This window comes from Narcine bancroftii, chromosome 5, assembly GCF_036971445.1.
Source record: "Narcine bancroftii isolate sNarBan1 chromosome 5, sNarBan1.hap1, whole genome shotgun sequence".
In the NCBI taxonomy this organism is placed as follows: domain Eukaryota; kingdom Metazoa; phylum Chordata; class Chondrichthyes; order Torpediniformes; family Narcinidae; genus Narcine; species Narcine bancroftii.
The window spans coordinates 94,687,981-94,706,648 of record NC_091473.1 but is presented as its reverse complement, the minus strand read 5'-3'; the positions used below and the strand labels follow the sequence as shown (position 1 = coordinate 94,706,648).

The 18,668-nt window shown below is 41.9% G+C and overlaps 1 protein-coding gene across 3 annotated transcripts in view; it reads left to right on the top strand.

The window, feature by feature from the left end:
- The window catches only part of LOC138762749 (GTP-binding protein Di-Ras2-like), a 65,732-nt gene extending 47,328 nt beyond the window's left edge, over positions 1 to 18,404 (top strand). For 2 of the 3 annotated variants that reach the window (XM_069936330.1, XM_069936329.1), the window contains exon 2: positions 17,403 to 18,404. In XM_069936330.1, the coding sequence (XP_069792431.1) occupies positions 17,510 to 18,106 (597 nt within the window). In that variant the 5' untranslated portion in view covers positions 17,403 to 17,509 and the 3' untranslated portion in view covers positions 18,107 to 18,404. Of the gene's footprint in view, positions 1 to 14,471; positions 14,651 to 17,402 lie in introns of those variants that run through there. The other variant, XM_069936327.1, reaches the window with a different exon arrangement.
- Positions 18,405 to 18,668: the final 264 nt, after the last annotated feature.

Below are 18,668 nucleotides of genomic sequence, written 5' to 3'. Positions count from 1 at the left end.
CATTATTGGCAGCTGTTATCAATGTATTGTAGACTCTACAGGATAGACAGCCAATTTCCCGAAGTTCCTACAAAACCTGAAACTAAAAGCGGACTCGACAGGAAAATGGCAGGTTGCTGGGCACTCCGACCTGAAAGGAAGAGAGCTCATGATGTTCACGCGGACCTGAAAGGGAGAGGGCGGTGCAATCGGACCTGAAAGGGTGAGGACAGCATTGGGGTGCATTGAAAGGGATGCGATGCCCACGAGGGAACCTTCAATTTAGAAGGCAGTGCAGGCGGGGCTGAAAGGTGATCAGAAATGGAGAGGGCAGCGCAAGAGGGCGTGAAAGGGTCTTCATTGGCATCTGGTATCTACGGAGTGTACCATCTACAGAACAGACAGATCCAGTTTGCAACGCTTCCTCAGTGGCACCTCCATAACCGGCGGACTTGATGTGCAAACGGTCCTGAAAAGGCTGGCTTGATGCACAAGGAAGCCTGAAAGTTAGAGGGCAGCGCAGGAGCCTGAAAGGGCAGCACAAGAGGCCCAGGAAGGAAGACAGCAGCATGATGCTGAAGGGGGCCTGAAAGGGAGCGGTCATGAAGGGAAAGGACCTAAAAAGGCATCTATTATCTATGGAGTGGACCACCTACAGCACACATGTCAAACTCAGGCCCGCGGCCCAAATTTGGCCTGTGATATAATTATATTTGGCCCGCAATATCATATCAAATATGTATTAGAGCTGGCCCACTGGCTGCCGTGCCAGTATAGCGCATGCACAGCTAATCCCAGAATGCTTTGCAAATGCGTTGGCGCCGGCCCATCAGCCCGCTAATAGCCCCCACCTCCTCTGTTTACTTTCATTGGCATCTGCCACCTGTCGCCCAACTCACATGTAATAAACCCCTTATGAAAAATGGCCAAACGAAAGACAGAAAACAGGACCTTTCAAGACAGGTGGGAGGCAAACTCTGACCCCAGAGTTTGATGAACTTGCATCTAAGAAGAGATGCCAAGTATCTGGTTTAAACCCAGGTGCATCAGAGTAAATCACAGTGGAGTAAGCGAAGCTTGGATTAATATTTTCTTTGGTTAACTTTGGACTGTTCATAGTTGAAAGATTGGATTTTCATTGAAGCAAGTTGTTAATTTTTTGATTTGTTGGCTTGTGAAAAAAAATACATTTAAAATGAGCTTAAAGGCTATAGAGAAATATTATTTATTGAATATTTTATTTCTCATTTGTTAATGCTTCTTCTGGAAAGAGTTTAACCAAAACTATTATTAAACATTTATTTTAATAAGAAAAAGTTTAACATTACATATGTTGAAAGAAGAGAAAACATGCAGATTTTCAATAAATATTTAGTTTGGCCCACGACTTAGTCCAAGTTTTTAATTTCGGCCCTCTGTGAATTTGAATTTGACACCCCTGACCTACAGGATGGACAGACAATGCGCCAAACCTTCTTCAGCAGTACCTCCAAAACCTGAAATATCCATCATCCAGAAATCTAAAGCCAGCAGTGGCTTGGATGTATCATCTATTCTGAGTCGCACACAATTCAGTTCTGTAGGAGATTACCATGTGAGACCAATTTCACCCCTTAAAGTCCAGTGCAATTTTAGGGAAATAATGGATGAGCAATACATATTAATCAATTCAGCGATGCACAAATTCCAGGGTTTTCATCATTGCCTTTCTTTTAAAAGATTTTTGCTTGGTTTGGACAACTGGTGTCGACAGGCTCCAGAAACATTTCAAACTTGCATACTTTTTTGAATGTTTTTATATCAGATTTTCACCAACTTAGAATATTTTGCTTTAAGTCTCATTCTAGTTGAAATCAACATGTTGCTTTCAGCATACTATAAGGATCATCGCCTATTCAAGGCTACAAAACATTTACTGTGTAGTGAAACCATTATGTTAAATTTGCCCCATGTTCATCATACACCACTTGACCATTCCTAATCAATAAGTAGATCATGGAAAAAAGCCCCTGATAGAACATAAGAACATAAGAAATAGGAGTAGGAGTAGGTTATCTGATCATTGACTCAACTCCACCTACCTGCCTTTTTCCCATATCCCTTAATTCCTTTTTTTATGTAAAAATATATCTAACTGAACCTTAAATATGTTTAATGAAGTTGCCTCAACTGTTTCCCTATTCTCTGGGAAAACAGTTTTTCTTCATCTCTGTCTTAAATCTACTCCCCTGAATCTTAAGGCTGTGTCCTCTAGTTCTGGTCTCACCTACTAGTGAAAACAATTTTCCTACCTCCATCCTATCTATCCCTTTCAGAATTTTATATGTTTCTATAAGATCTTCTCTCCTAATTCGAGTGAGTATAATCCCAGGCGATTTAGTCTCTCCTCATAGGTCAATCCCCTCGTCTCCAGGATCAACCTGCCTCCAGGCCAGAATATCCTTCCTCAAGTATGGAGACCAGAAATGCACACAGTACTCCAGGTGCAGCCTCACCAGTACCTTGTACAGTTCCAGCTCTTGAATTCAACTCCTCTAGCGATAAAGGCCAACATTCCATTTGCCTTCTTAATAACCTGTTGTATCTGCAACATTTTGTGATTCACACACAAGCACTCCCAAGTCCTTCTGCACTACAGCATGCTGCAGTTTTTCACCATTTAAATAATAATCTGCTCTTCTATTTTTCTGACCAAAGTGGATAACCTCACATTTACTAACATTGTACTCCATCTGCCAGATCTTTGCCCACTCACCTAACTTTACTATATCCTTCTGCAGCCTCTCCACATCCTCTGTACAATTTGCTTTTCCACTCAATTTAGTATCATCCACAAACTTGGCTACACTACTCTCTGTCCCCTCTTCCAAATCATCAATGTAAATGATGAACAGTTGTGGGCCCAGCACTGACCCCGCGGCCCCCCACTTACCACTGTCTGCCAATCAGAAAAACACCCATTTATCCTGACTCTCTACCTTCTGTCAGTTAACCAACTCTCAATCCTTCTCCCAACTCCATTCATTTGTATCTTATTGATAAGTCTCTTGTGCAACACCTTTTCAAATGCCTTCTGGAAATCCAAATATGGATTTGCACCCATTATATCCTCAAAGTTTGTCAAACAAGACGCCCTTTCTGAATCCATGCTGCATCTGCGTGATGGAACCCCTTCGTTCTAAATGTCTCACTATTTCATCCTTAATTACAGCTTCAAGCGTTTTCCCGACGACAGACATTAAACTAACTAGCCGACAGTTACCCGTCTTCTGCCTACATCCCTTTTAAAAAAGTGGCGTGACATTTGCTGTCTTCCAATCTGCCAGGACCTGCCCAGAATCCAGAGAATTTTGGTAAATGACTACCAACTCCTATAACTGCTGCCATTTCCCTCAGTACCCTGGGATGCTTCCCATCAGGATCAGGGAATTTGTCTGCTTTCAGTCCCATTAGTTTGCTCATCACCATCTCTTTTGTAACAATTATTTTACCAAGGCCCTCACCTCCCTTCACATCCCTTAACACCATTCTTTGGCCTACTGGATGTGTCTTCCACCGTGAAGACTGACACAAAATATCTTTTCAATGCCTCATTCATTTCCTCATTACTCAATATCAATTTCCCTTTTTCATCTTCCAAGGGACCTATGTTGACTCTAGCCACTATTTTCTATTTTCTATATTTATAACATTTTTTGCTCTCTATTTTTATATTTTGTGCTAATTTACCTTCATAATTCTTCCCTTTCCTTAATTCTCATTTAGTTGTCCTTTGTTTCCTTTTAAAGTTTTCCCAGTCTCGGATTCCCACTATTCTGGCTACTTTGTACACATGAGCTTTCAACTTGATACTTTCCTTGATTTCCTTAGTTTACCTATCTTACTGCCCTTATTTTTAACAGGATATATTTTTGTTGAGCACTGTGAAAATCTCTGAAAGTCTTCCACTGTTTCTCAACTGTCCTGCCAACTAGCCTGTGGTCCCAGTCCACGCTGACCAATTCCTCCTTCATCCTGTTGTAGTCTCCCCTGTTCAATCATTATACACTAGTTTTAGATCTAAAAATTGCACCCTCCATCTGTATGAGAAATTCAATCATACTATGATCGCTTTTTCCAAGAGGGTCCCTAACTCTGAGATTGTTAATTTTACAATTGCACAATACTAGATCTAAAATAGGATTCTCCCTTGCTGGTTCCTTAACATGCTGCTCAAGAAAGCTATCACGGATGCATTCTATGATGTCATCCTCCAGACTCCCTCAACCAACTTGATTTTCCCAATCTACGTGGAAGTTTAAGTCCCCCATGACAACTGCGGTTCTGTTCTTACATGCCTCAGCTATCTCTTGATTAATGGTCTGTGCTACTGTGCTATTGTTATTTGTTCGGCAATAGACTACTCCCACCATTTATTTTTTTTTCCCCCCCTTTACTATTCTTAATCTCTACTCGGATGGACTCAACATTCTGCTACTTCGATCTTATATTGTCTCTCACTATTGCCCTGATCTCATCCTTAATTAAGAGCACCATCCCACCTCCTTTACCTTCCTGTCTATCTTTTTGTATTAACTGATACCCTTGAATATTTAATTCTCAATCATGCCCACCTTGCAACCATGTTTCTGTGATGGCCACTAAATCATATGCCTGATTTGCGCCTCCAGTTCACTAAACTTGTTTCTAATATGACGCTATTTCTTATTAATTATATATTATTTCTTATTAATAATAATTATACAACAATAACATCATCTAAAAATTTGCGAGTGATACCACATTAGTGAGTTGCATAAAGACAGGCAATGAATTAGCATATAGGAGGGAGACTGAAAACTTGGCTGAATGGTGCACCAAGAAAAACTTTGCAGTCAATGTCATCAAAACCAAGGTGCTGATTGTTGATTTCTAGAAAGGAAATTCAGAGGTATATAAATATAGAAAATAGAAAATGGTGGCTAGAGTCAACATAGGTCCCTTGGAAGATGAGAAAGGGAAATTGATATTGAGTAATGAGGAAATGGATGAGGCATTGAAAAGATATTTTGTGTCAGTCTTCACAGTGGAAGACACACCCAGTAGGCCAAAGAATGATGTTAAGGGATGTGAAGGGAAGTGAGGGCCTTGGTAAAATAATTGTTACAAAAGAGATGGTGATGAGCAAACTAATGGGACTGAAAGTGGACAAATCCCCAGGTCCTGATGGGATACATCTCAGGGGACTGAGGGAAATGGCAACAGTTCTAGGAGTTGGCAGTCATTTACCAAAATTCTCTGGATTCTGGGCAGGTCCTGGCAGATTGGCAGACAGCAAATGTCACGCCACTTTTTTAAAAGGGATGTAGGCAGAAGACGGGTAACTATCGGCCAGTGATCATTGGAGGATCAGAAGTGGAGAGAGTGAACAAATTTATGTTCTTGGGAGTCACTATCTTGAAGGATCCATTCTGGACCCAACACACTAATGGCATAGTGAAGAAAGTGCCTCTACCTACTCAGGATTTTGCAGATGTTTGGTATGACACTAGAAACCCTGGCAAATTTCTACAGAGGTATGGTGGAAAGTTTGCTGAATGGTTGCATCATGGTCTGGTATGGAGATGCCAATCCCACTAAGTGTAAAGCCCTCCAAAGGGCAGTGGACACAGCCCAGGAAAAATCTCCCCACTGTCGAGAATATCTACAGGGAATGCTGCTGTCGGAGAACAACAGGAATCATCAAAGATCCACACCACCCAGCCCACGCTCTGTTCTCATTGCTGCCACAAGACTCACACTACCAGATTCAGGAACAGCTGGCAACCCCTCCACCATCAAACTCCTCAACTACAAACTCAATCAGAGACTCATTTAAGGACTCTTACTTGTGCACTTTATTGATTTTTAAAAATTCTCTCTGTATTGTACAGTCAGTTTGTTTATATTCATTATCTGTTTACAGTTCTCTCTTTGTTTACACATATCTATGTTGTGTACAGTTTGTTTTTGCACTACCAATAAGAATCTCAGGACGTATGTGACGTTATGTATATACACTGACAATAAAATTAAACTTTAAACTTTAAACTTTAAACTTAAAGTTTAAAATTAAACTTTTATTCTGCCCTGTCTATTGCAATAATTTCCACCAAAAAAATTGAACTAGAAATCTTCCATCTCGTGTGAGTGCAGAAGGATTTGGTGGTCCAGTAGACCCAAGGCATTAAAGCCACTTTTTGGGATGAAAGCTCTATTATACACCAAGAAGTAAAGATGATAAATGTCAATTATATATTGACAAATTTATCAAAATGGAATTTCATCTTAATTATGGTCTTGAGTTCGAGGCATTTACCATGAATTATTCAAAATGCTGTTGGTTTTAGAAAATACAAATACAAAGATACACAGTCAAAGTTTTTTAAATAAGAACAGCACAGAGTTATATATAAACCAATATGATTGAGGTGCTTAAAAGGATGAAAAGATGGGACCAGGTAGATCAAATCAGTCTAGAATAGCAGCAAAACAAGCATATACATTTTATTTAATTAAATGAATGATCTTGTGGTTAAGAGATGAAGATTAAATATGAGAGGTTTCAGGTGGAAGATAGATTTGGAAAGTGAAATTCATCTCCAGGATTAATGGTCAAGGCAGAAACTATTTCCAAGAAAGTTCACTGTATCCAAGTGCTACATGTGCCAGTCCTTACTGGCTTCAGATGGAAATTAAATGTAGGCTTCATTTAAATATCACTAGGGTACTTCAGATGTTAAATTGGCATTTGTCACTAACCATCCCTTTCTTATCCAGAGGCAGGACAAAATGGGAAGCAGCAGATAGGTCAGGTTTCAGAGTTGTAGGAGAAGAAGCCTATGTGGGAACCTTCAAACATGCCAGCAGTGGAGCAAAGATTTGTTTGAGCCCTGAAAGAATATTAATGCTGATCTAGCATTTATGGAAGTATAACTGAATATTTACTAGCAATTTTTTAGTGACCTTTAATAGAGTCTATTAGGATTCTGGTTAAACTTTTCAGCAGTTGGTACAACACAACAGACCTGCTAAACCTAAGCCAGGCTGTTTGTTCTTAACATTCCTTGACAGGCTTCTGCAACCAGAGTAGTATTCCAAAGTACTAGTACTTTGGGACAACACCATAAAACACTGCTCTGGGAAAAGCAAACATTTCTGTTTCAAAGATAATTAGAAATAATCATTAACCACTGGTCTTCAAGCTAAACCAATGAAAGTACAAAATCCCATGGCTCCATAATTCCCAATATAGCTTCCCTTCTTCGCTGATTATCCCAGCATTTATTTAAGTACACATCATCATGCATAAAGATCCTACCAATTAATATTCTGAATCGTGTTATCGCATGTTATCTGAAATGTAGAGACTTTGGTGAGAAGAGGCTGAGGACCAGCTTGTTTCCAGAAATGTAAGACCAAGTAAGAGCTTTGTATTTAAATGAGGAAGAATTAATGGAGACAGCAGTGGAATGCACTGATTGTAGCATGTGGAAAATTTGGGACAGCACAATTGTTCCTGATGAATACACCTACAAGAGGTGCATCCAGCAGCAACTCCTGGAAGTTTGAGTTAGGGAACTGGACCTGGAGCCAGATGAACTCCAGATCATTTGGGAGTCAGAGGTAGTAATAGAGAAAAGCTTCAGGGAGACAGCCACCCCCAAATGTCAGGAGGCAGGTAGATGGGTGTCTATTAGGAGAGGGAAGGGGAATAGGCAGACAGTGCAGAGCACCCCTGTGGCCATTCCCCTCAAGAACATGTATATTGTTTTGGATACTGTTGGGGGGAATGATCTACCAGGGACGTCATGTCTCTGGCGCAGAGGCTGGGCCCTCAGCTCAGAAGGGAAGGGGGGAGAAAAGGAGAGCAATGGTGATTGGGGACTCATTGGTTAGGCAAGTGGATAGGAATTTCTGTGAATGAGATCGAAGCTCTAGGATGGTACAGTATGTTGACCTCTCAGTTGCCAGGGCAAGGGATGTCTCTGATCAAGTTCACAGCATTCTGGAGGAGGAGGCTGAGCTGGGGACCAATGATGTAGAAGTAGTGATGAGTTCCTAAAGAGTGAGTAGAGGGAATTAAGAAAGAAGTTAAAAACCTCAAAGGTGGTAATCTCGGGATTGCTGCCTGTGCCATGTACCAGAGAGGGTAGAAATAGGAGGTTATGGCAGATGGATGCACAAAGAGTTGGTGCAGGGGCAGGAGTTCAGATTTCTGGATCATTGGGATCTCTTCTGGGGAAGATCTGACCTGTACAAAAAGGATGGGCTTCACCTGAACTGGAAAGGGACCAATATCCTGGTGGGCAGGTTTGCTTTATCTGTTGGGGAGAGTTTAAACTAATTTGCCAGGGGTGAGAACCAGAATGTGAGTGAAGAGAATAGGGCAGAAGGTCAAAAGCAAGATGGTATGTGTTCTGAGTTTGTGAGGAAGGGCAGGCGGGGAACAATACATAAATGTAGCCAGTGAGATGGGTTAAAATGTGTCTATTTCAATGCTAGGAGTATTAGGAATAAAGGGGATGAACATAGAGCATAGATCAGTATGTGGAACTACAATGTTATGGCCGTTACAGAGACTTGGGTGGAGGAAGAGCAGGATTGGCTGATGCAGGTACCAGGGTTTAGAAACAAGGTGGGAGGTAAGAAATAGAGAAGGGGGGGGGGGGTGGGTGGGGGTTGGGGAATAGCATTACTGGTCATAGTATCATGGCTATAGAAAGGGAGGGTGTTGCTGAAGGAATATCCACTCAGAAGGGGCGGGTGTAAGTCAGAAATAGGAAAGGAGCAATCACTGTACTAGGAAATAGTCTATAGGCTCCCAAATAGCCTTCGGGACACCAAAGTGCAGATAAGCAGGCAGATTTTGGAATAATGCAGGAAATACAAGGTTGTAGTTAAGGTTGATTTCTACTTCCCCAATATTGACAGGCACTTCCTGACTGTAAAAGGGATAGATGGGGCTGAATTTGTCAGGTGTGTCGAAGAAGGATTCCTGACAGTATGTGGACCAGCCAATGAGAGGAGAGGCCATACTGGATCTAATTCTGGGTAATGAACCTGGTCAGGTGGCAGACCTCTCAGTGGGAGAATATTTTGGTGGGAGTGACCACAACTCCCTGAGCTTTAACATAGCTATGGAAAAGGATAAAAGCAGACAAAATGGGAAAGTGTTTAATTGGGGAAGAGCTAATTATAATAGGATGAGGCAGGAACTAATGAGAGTAAATTGGTAACAGATGTACAAGGGTGAAAGTACAGAACAAATGTGGAGAAAATTTAGGGACCACTTGTGTTGGGTTCAGGATAGGTTTGTCCCACTGGTACAGGGAAAAGATGGTAGGAAAAGGGAAACGTGGTTGATGAAGCAGGTGGGACAGCTAATCAAGAGGAAGAAGGAAGATATAGGAAGCAGGAAACAGGAAAAGTTCATAAGAAGTATATGGTAGCCAGGAAGGAGTTTAAAAAAGGACTTAGAGAGTTCAAAGGTGGCGTGAGAAGGCCTTGGCATGTAGGATTAAGGAGAACCCTCAAGGAATTCTATGCATAGGTAAAAAAACAGAAAAATGCTGAGAATGAAGTTGGGGAAAAAGGAGTCAACATGTGCCTAGAGGTGAATGAGGTTTGGGAGGTTCTAAATGCTTGTCAGTATTCTTCAGTGAAAAGGACCTTGATTAGGTTGAGGTTGGAATAGAACAAGCTTGTGTGCTGGACAAAGTGGAGATTAAGGAAGAGGAAGTGTTGGATTTTCTTAAAAACATCAAGGTTGATAAGTCCCAAAGGTCAGACACTGTGGGTAGTGAGGGAAAAGCTCGCTGTAGCAGTAACTATGATCTTTGAGTCCTCTTTGAGTCGGAGGATTGAAGAATGGTAAATGTAGGCCCCTTGTTTTAAAAAAAAAGGTAACAGGGAGAATCCTGGAAATTATAGACTGGTGAGTCTTACGTCAGTGGTGTGCAAAATAATGGAGAGGATTCATAAGGACAGGAGAAGTACAGTCTACTCAAGGATAGTCAGCATGTCTTTGTGAAGGGAAGGTCAATCTCACAAGCCTAATTGAGTTTTTTGAGGAGATAACAAAAGAAATTGATGAGGGTAGGCCAGTAGATGTGGTCTATATGGATTTTACCAAGGTATTTGACAAGATCCCCCATGAGAGACCTGTTTAGAAAGTCATGAGGCCTGGGATCCATGAAATCTTGGCTGAGTGGATTAAAAATTGGTTTGCATGTAAAAAGCAGAGTAGTAATGGTTGGAAAGTATTCTCCCTGAAGGTCAGTAAATAGTGGAGTTCTGCAGGGATCTGTTCTGGTATCCCCTGCTCTTTGTGATATTTATAAATGACCTAAATGAAGAGGTAGAAGGATGGGTGAGTAAGTTTGCAGATGATAAAAAAGTAGGAGGAATAGTGGAGGGTGCTGAAGGTTTTTTTTTTAGGTTACAAAAGGATATAGACAGGATGCAGAGTTGTGCAGAAAAGTGGCAGATGGAGTTCAATCCAGATATGTGTGAGGTGATGCATTTTGGAAGATCACACCCCCAGAAGGCTGAGAACAGGGTTAATGGTCAGTTACTTAAGAGTGTGGATGAACAGAGGGACCTTGGGGTCCAAATCCATACATCACTCAAGGTCGCCACACAGGTTGATAGGATTGTTAAGAGGGCCTATGGGATGCTGGGCTTCAATAATCAAAGGAGTGAGTTCAAGAGTCGAGGTCATGTTGCAACTCTACAAATTTCTGGTGAGACCACACATAGAGTATTGAGTTCAGTTCTGGTCACCTCATTATAGGAAGGATGTGGAAGCTCTGGAGAGAGTGCAGAGGAGATTTACCAGGATGTTACCTGGATTGGAAAATAAGTCTTATGAGGCAAGATTAGCAGAGCTGGGACTTCTCTCTTTGGAGTGTAGAAGGATGAGAGGAGACAATGGAGAGCTACAAGATTATGAGAGGCAATGATAAGGTAGACAACTAGTACCTGTTTCCCAGGGCAGGAATAGCAAACACCAAAGGACATGTGTATAAAGTGAAGGGAGGGATGTTTAGGAGAGACGTCAGGGGTAAATATTTTACACCGAGAGTTGTGGGTGCAAGGAATGGTTTGCCAGGGATGGTGGTGGAGACTGAAACATTGGGGGCATTTAAGAGACTCTTAGATCGGCACATGAATGAAAGAAAAATAGAGGGATATGGGGTAGGGAGGGTTCAGTTTTTTTGAAGGAATATATGGATGGGTACAACATCGAGGGCCGAAGTGCCTGTATTGTGCTGTCGTGTTCCAGTTCAAGGTAAAGTTCAAAATAGAAACAATTAAGTACTTAGAGTCTGTTTTGCATTTGTGCTTGAATTTATATTGATTTTGTTCAATTCTTCCTTAATAGCCACAGTAAATTTGGGGGAAATCTGTTTCCTTGCAGCAGGGGAGACTGCAGTTAGCAGGGAAATATAACTGTGCACAGTCCTGGGCAGAGGTGATGGCATCAGGCTGTGCAGCCTCCGGATGAGCAACAGCCCCCTGAGGTAATTACCTGGTGGTTAACAACAAGAGCCCAAGTGGAATGGTTAGCAGAAGGTTCTAAATGCCATCATCATGAGAAAGGAGGAAAACACAAGATTCAAATTTAAGGCAAAGGGAAGAATCCTGATGCCATCTTTGTCTTGTAAATAAGAAGAGGTTTAGGATGAGGGGAAAGTGAGGTGTGAGCATAATGTCATTTCCAATAATTTACATGGTCCTACTGCCCCATAATATCATTATATCCAGACCACCAATATATGGACAGTGTCTGCACTGCCTCTGGTTAAGCTGAGGGATAATTCCCTCATGACTGAGAGGGAAGAATCTTCATAAATGTGCTGCAATATGCTTAGTAGTCTTGTCTACCATGGCAGATGTGAGTGCTAGAGTTGTGGTAGTATGTGGTGGGAGCACATAAAGGGCAGGCGGAATCAGGATTGACTGAGCTTGATGTTGCTCAAGATCTGAAGCTGTAAAGCATTCAACAATGTGTGAGTTCATAGCACTTGCTGATATTCTTATGCCTTTTCTAAAATGTTTTTATTTTTCATGGTCTGGCCATTGCTGATAAGGTCAATATTTATTGTCCAACCCTAATTGTTCTTGAAACGGTAGCAGTGAATCGCATTCTTTAATCAGAAAGCCGTTTGGTGGGATTCCAAGATTTAGACCCAATCAAAATGAAAGGTCAGTGATTTACAAAAGCGAAGATGATTGCAACTGCTGGTGACAATATTCTAAGCATCTACTGCATTCGTCCTTTTTGGTAGTAGAAGTTGGGAGTTGCCATTGGAATAGCCTGAGCAAGTAACCATTTATAGATGGTACACATTGCAGCCACTATGCACCATTGGTGATGGAATGGACATTTTGGGCGGTTGATGGGTGCTTTGGACACTATCAAGCCTCTTCTGAGATGTTATAATACTTATCCAGATATGTGGAGGTAGTTCCAGCAAATTCCTGACTTGTGCCCTGTATATGGTGGAAAGAATTTTAACTTTCAGGAAATGAGTCACTCACCATAAGATACTAAGCCATTGAACTGAACTTGTAGCCAAGCTATTTATGTGGTTAGCCTCGTTGAATTTCTGGTCACCCCCCCCCCCCCCCCCCAACATGTTGATGAAGGGAAAGTCAGTGGGACATTGTTGTAAGACAAGTTGTGTCATTTAAAACCGGGATGCGTTGGAATTTCTTCTCACATAGGGAACGGAATTCCGGAATTTTCTGTTCCATAGATGTGTGAAGGCTAGATCACTAGAAGTATTTAAAAGGGTGGTGGGGGAGGGAATATATTAACTTTTGAAAGATTAAGGAATTGAAAGCTGTGTGAAACTGGCCAGAGGAGGAGTTGAGGTCTATAGCAGAGCAGGGGTGTGGGACCTACTCTGCTTCACCCTCTTGTGTTAAATTTTCTTATTGGACACCTTCACTCTCTCCTACCATGGCCAGACTGGGAGACTTTCTAGGTCCCCAAGCTTAAAGAAGCTCCCACCACCCACTCCCAGCTCTTTCACTGACGCAGTGTCAGAAGTTGCGGCCCGCCAATAGCTTGCATGAAGATCTCCAAAGCTGTAAGATGACTTCCAGCTATGGTTGAGTCTACTTTAGAAAGTAGAATGACCGGTTAGGTTTGGCTGGGTGCTGGCAATTCCCTTCATAACCACCAGTTGGGATGCGGTTTATTTCCTCTGGTACCAGCCGGCGCCAGTTCAATTCCAATGCAATCAAATTTCTCAGTTACCGTGTTCAACGTTTGTTTGATAACCAAAAGTCACCAGAGCGTTCATCCAAAAAAATCAGAGGTTCCTTGCCAGTCATGACAGAAACATTTGCCCACTGTCAGCATTGAAGTTTAGATGAACTACGATGAAGAAAGGAGGGCTGATGGTGAGTGTAGATAAGGCTGGCACGTCTTCGCTGTAGGGCGGGTCACTGTGGAGACTGACCGGTCTGGTTGAGCAGCTTGGTCGCTCGTGGTAACTTTGCGCCTCTCCAACTCTCCCCTCCCACATGCCCTCTTTTGTGCCACACGCACAAAATAATGAATGAAAAACGGGGAGGGGGGGGGGGTTGCTTTCGGAAATCGACATGCAATCCCGTTTCTTCCCGGCTCACTGACCTCAAAGAATCGGCAGGAAGAGGATAAAATATCGTCTCAATCTGCTTTCATTGAAACAGTGCCAAGAATTTCATCCCTTTATTCAAACATATCCAACTCTCCCTGTGGGGGAATGGGCTTTCTTCAAGGCAAAGTAGTGTACGCAGGAATTCTATTTATATGCTTTAAAGAAAATCAAGAAACATGCAGAAGTAAGGTTTTGTTTGCAATGAAGAGATGTGGCGATGCTCAAGTTCTGATTGATTTGAAATGATATCTAATGCCATTTTAACACGTCCGTAGAGTTCTCGTGAACCATTGTCATCTCGGGGAAGGTAAACAACATATTTCTGTTGTGTTGTCCTTTCCCTTTTTAAACGAAATCAAAATTGCTCTTATTAGTTGATTTCGAGTTTCTACATTCTCCCGAGCAGGTGTTAAATAAAGTGTATGTTTCACCTCGCGTTCGGAGAATGTCTGCTCATGCATAGCCCCTGGCTTGTATTTTGCGTTTGATTTGGGACCTTGCTGGGTACATTTAATCAATGTATCGTTTCCTCAATTCACATAAAGCTCAATGGAGACAGGGCGATGTTTGTTTGTGGAATGCATTGTGCAGAGTGTATTAAATAGTCTGAAGACCAAAATAATCAGTGGGGCAGGGGGAAGGAGCTGGAAGAATGAAAGAAAGGAAGAGAAGTAGGCGGGGGGAGTGGGGGAATGAAGGTTGTTGGAGGCGAGAGATCGCAGATGTGACGTGGAGGATATTTCGGAGCACCGTCTGTGAGGAGCGGAGAAGTACATCACAGCGAGGGAGGAGGCAAGGGATCGACCCCAAGACAGGACTCAGCAACTGACGTCAGTCTCTCAAGCGCTCCTCCTCCTCACACGGCTCTTCCTTCATTCGTCTCCAGGGATATCCTTTCCCCCGGGGGCACTTTAACACCCTCCATCCCATCCATTTTCTCGGAATGGCTAGGACTGGGCGGGAATGCTGATGCCGAAGTTCATGAAGCTCTCTGGAAGGTGAGTCTTGCTGCCGTGGATGCAGCGGCGCCAGGCATCGGGTGTCCCGGGTATCCCGAGTCGTTGAGCCTGACGAGAGATATGCTGATCTCGCCTGGCATCCTCGTGGGGAATGCTTTCCGTCCGCTGCAGGATTGTGACCAGCAGCGGGATGATGGCACCTTTGACTGGGGCTCCCGGTAAAACGTTCCAACTGTTGCGCAAAATGTGCCTGGACGGACGCTGCAGACGGAGAATGGATGCGGAAATCACACCGTCAGTATTGAGGCTACATTTTGAACATGGATTGGCATTTCTCATCAATATATCACGTGTAACGATCTCAGAGGCGTTGATTGGAATGAATTTTAATTAAGAGCCACCGGTTTAGAGAAAGCAAGATCCGAAATTAATCTTCCGGTGTTTGGGATTCTGCATTTTTCGCCAGTACCCCGTTCTGCGTGGTTAGTTTGTTGTAACAAAGATCGACATCACTTTTTATCTTGAGATAACACGAACTTGTGTTGCTGTTTGGGGGGTTTTGTGCTATTTTAAGGTTTCTGTGAAACTCACACAAAGAAGTTAAGGTTGTTTCCAACTTGTTTTTTTTAAACTTTTGGCCGGATGACCTTTTGAATTCAATGTGTGTAACTGAATTCGGAATAAGTGTGAGGTATCACACGACAGAGGTATCATGTCAGAATGACAGACCAAATCTTTTGCCCAGTTCAAAGCCGACACACATTTGAGGTGGGAAGGGGAGTTTAAGGGAGATGTGTGGGGCAAATATTTCACACACAGAGGGGTGGGTGCCTGGAACGGGATGCCGGGAGTTGAGGTGGAAGCAGATACTATAGCAAGGTGTAAGATGAACATGAGGATGGATCATATCTATCAGGTTCAAGCAGCAAATTTTTACTTTGATTTCGACATCATGTTCAGCTCAGACCTGTGTTGTACTGTTCTATGTTTTATGTTAATACATATAAATCTCTTGGTGCCTGCCACATTGACCGCCGCCAGTGGGCTGATATCGCCTCCAACCGTGCATCTTGGCGCCTCACAGTTCGGCGGGCAGCAACCTCCTTCGAAGAAGACCGCAGAGCCCACCTCACTGACAAAAGACAAAGGAGGAAAAACCCAACACCCAACCCCAACCAACCAATTTTCCCCTGCAGCCGCTGCAACCGTGTCTGCCTGTCCCGCATCGGACTTGTCAGCCACAAACGAGCCTGCAGCTGACGTGGACATTTAACCCCTCCATAGATCTTCCTCCGCGAAGTCAAGCCAAAGAAAGATATTTAACAAAACAATTGTGCATAGTTGAATTATTGGTGCTTTAGAAGAAATGATTAGGGCAGGTTGCTTTTGTTGAGTTGAGTTGTTGCCCTGATATGGTGGTGAGAAGTGGTGAATTCTCTCAGAAAACTGTAATGGAGATGGAAAAGAGGGAATTTACATCTAATCTCATATGCATCCTTTATTCCCTCCCTTCCAAAACTGGTACCATTCATTTGTTGTGATCTCCCAAACTATCTGCTTTTTTTAGGCATAAACAGACATTTAAAATCTTTGGCCAAAATTTGGTTATCTAAGAGCTCCTCACCTTGATTTAATTGATGACTAATTATGCACCTGGAAAACACCTAGGGATATTTTTTGTAACATTGGAGAAACTAAATTAAAAAATATATTCTTCTGAATAAATTAATCACCAAGAGGAGTTTGAATGGTTTGCTATTCTTCTCCAATGCCGGCTGAATGTCAGTCATTTGATGAGGATATTACAGAATTACAAAACACAGCATGACTACAGTGCACAACATGATTTAGAATGATGCAAACGCATTGGAAAGAGTGCAACAGTAATTTACCAGAATTTTTCTAGGGATGAAAGAATATGGTGATGTGGACAGACTGGAGAAGCTGAGTTGCTCTCTTTGGAAGAGAGGAGACCTGTTGTAGGTTTTTAAAATACTGAAATATATAGTCAATGGGAAACTGTTCTCATCAGTGGATTGGACAGAAATGGAGAGATAGGGAATGAAGGTGATTGTCAAAAGAGCCAGAAGTGACATGTTGGGAAAGTGTTTCAGTGCAACCCCACATGACTGAGAGTTGGATATTTTACTGTAAATAATTTGTAGAATGCAAAAGTGCAGCTAGCTGGTGGTTCAGATATTTACGCATATGTAAGTGTCATTCAAGTCTAAGAGAAGGTGGGGATGCAAATGTGCTATCTTACAGTCAATAGCAAGAATATCCTCACAGGTCTGTGATCATAATAATTTTTGTAAAAGGAAATAGGCGACACTGGTGAGAGAGTGGTTTTATGAAGGAAATCGTAGAAGAATGATGCAATGGTGGGAATAAAGTGTAGTAAATAAGCTGCATGAGAGAAAGCCATGAAGAGATTTGAAAGAAGTGTATGAACTCTAAATGTAAGGGATTAATGTGGTTAATGTGTTTAACAAATCCAAGAAGGATGGTAGATGATTGTGACTCGTGCAGATTAGAATATGGGCACCAAATTTTCAAAGGAGCTCAAATTCATGGGAAGTGGAAAATAGGAAACTTTATGGGAGCACTTTGGGATTATAAAAAAAAAACTGGATCTAACATGAATATCGAAGAAGATTTTTGACCAGATGTGCTGAGATTTAGTGGCTATGGGCAGTGTTTTGAAGAAAAAAACAGGCAGTCTTTGAAAGAGACGATATGAGATTATTACTCATGCCAGGATTTAATTACATGTTTGTTTGTTCTTTTACAGCTACATTACATCTGTGGTAATGTGTGTAACTAGAATTACGCACCACTAAAACAACTTATAATTGCAAAGGATATTCAGTTTTCACTCTCTTCGAATAATCGTCTGAAATGCCGGAGCAAAGCAATGATTACAGGGTAGTTGTATTTGGTGCTGCAGGAGTTGGGAAGAGCTCGTTAGTCCTCCGCTTTGTTCGAGGGACTTTCATGGAAACATACATCCCAACAGTTGAAGATACGTACAGGCAGGTAATCAGCTGTGATAAAAATATCTGTACACTGCAAATCACAGACACAACTGGAAGCCATCAATTTCCTGCAATGCAGAGGCTGTCCATTTCTAAAGGGCATGCATTCATTCTGGTGTACTCAGTGACCAGCAGGCAGTCTGTGGAAGAACTGCAACCTATCTATGAGCAAATCTGTCAAATTAAAGGAAACATTCGGAATATCCCCATCATGTTAGTGGGGAACAAGCAAGATGAGACCCAAAGAGAAGTGGAGGCCTCCGAAGGAGAAGCTCTGGCCTCAAAGTGGATGTGTTCTTTTATGGAGACCTCAGCCAAACTCAATCATAATGTGCAGGAACTCTTCCAAGAGTTGCTTAATTTGGAAAAGAGGAGGGCAATGAGTCTCCAAGTGGATGGAAAGAAATCCAAACAACAAAAGAAAAGAGACAAACTGAAAGGGAAATGTTCTCTGATGTGAAACATCTTCTCATTACATCTTCTGCATGGTGCAACTGGGCATGAATTTCAGAGATAACTGTGCAAGGGACTCAAGTTTGCACAGAATGTCTCACTTCCTGATAACCACAAATCTTAAATCATTTGTACCATGAATCAATGAAAATTAAATGTCAGATCTCTCTAATGGATGGATTGCATCGTGAATTTTGGCTGTTGTTTGGAAACAAAACATGCTTTGTGCATTTTCATATTTAAATTGTAATTTCCTATTTGCATGATTATTACAGCAAAATTACATTAAAATTTATCTGCATGAATGACTGAAGAACTTTTGTTTAATTTTAAAATCTCTTACTATATAATTAGAAGTCATTGTTAAAAAAACTCCACTAACATTAATTTTTTCCATTTTTCTTTGAGGCAATGTCTTGGGTTGGACTGTGATTTTACCAGGGCCAAGTGACTATCAGTTTGAGAATGAGTTTGGACATGGTTCTTGAACCAGTGAGATATCAGAATCTTGCAGTTACCTAATAGGCATGAATAGGAACAAACTACCTCTGGGAACCAGGTCAATGGTT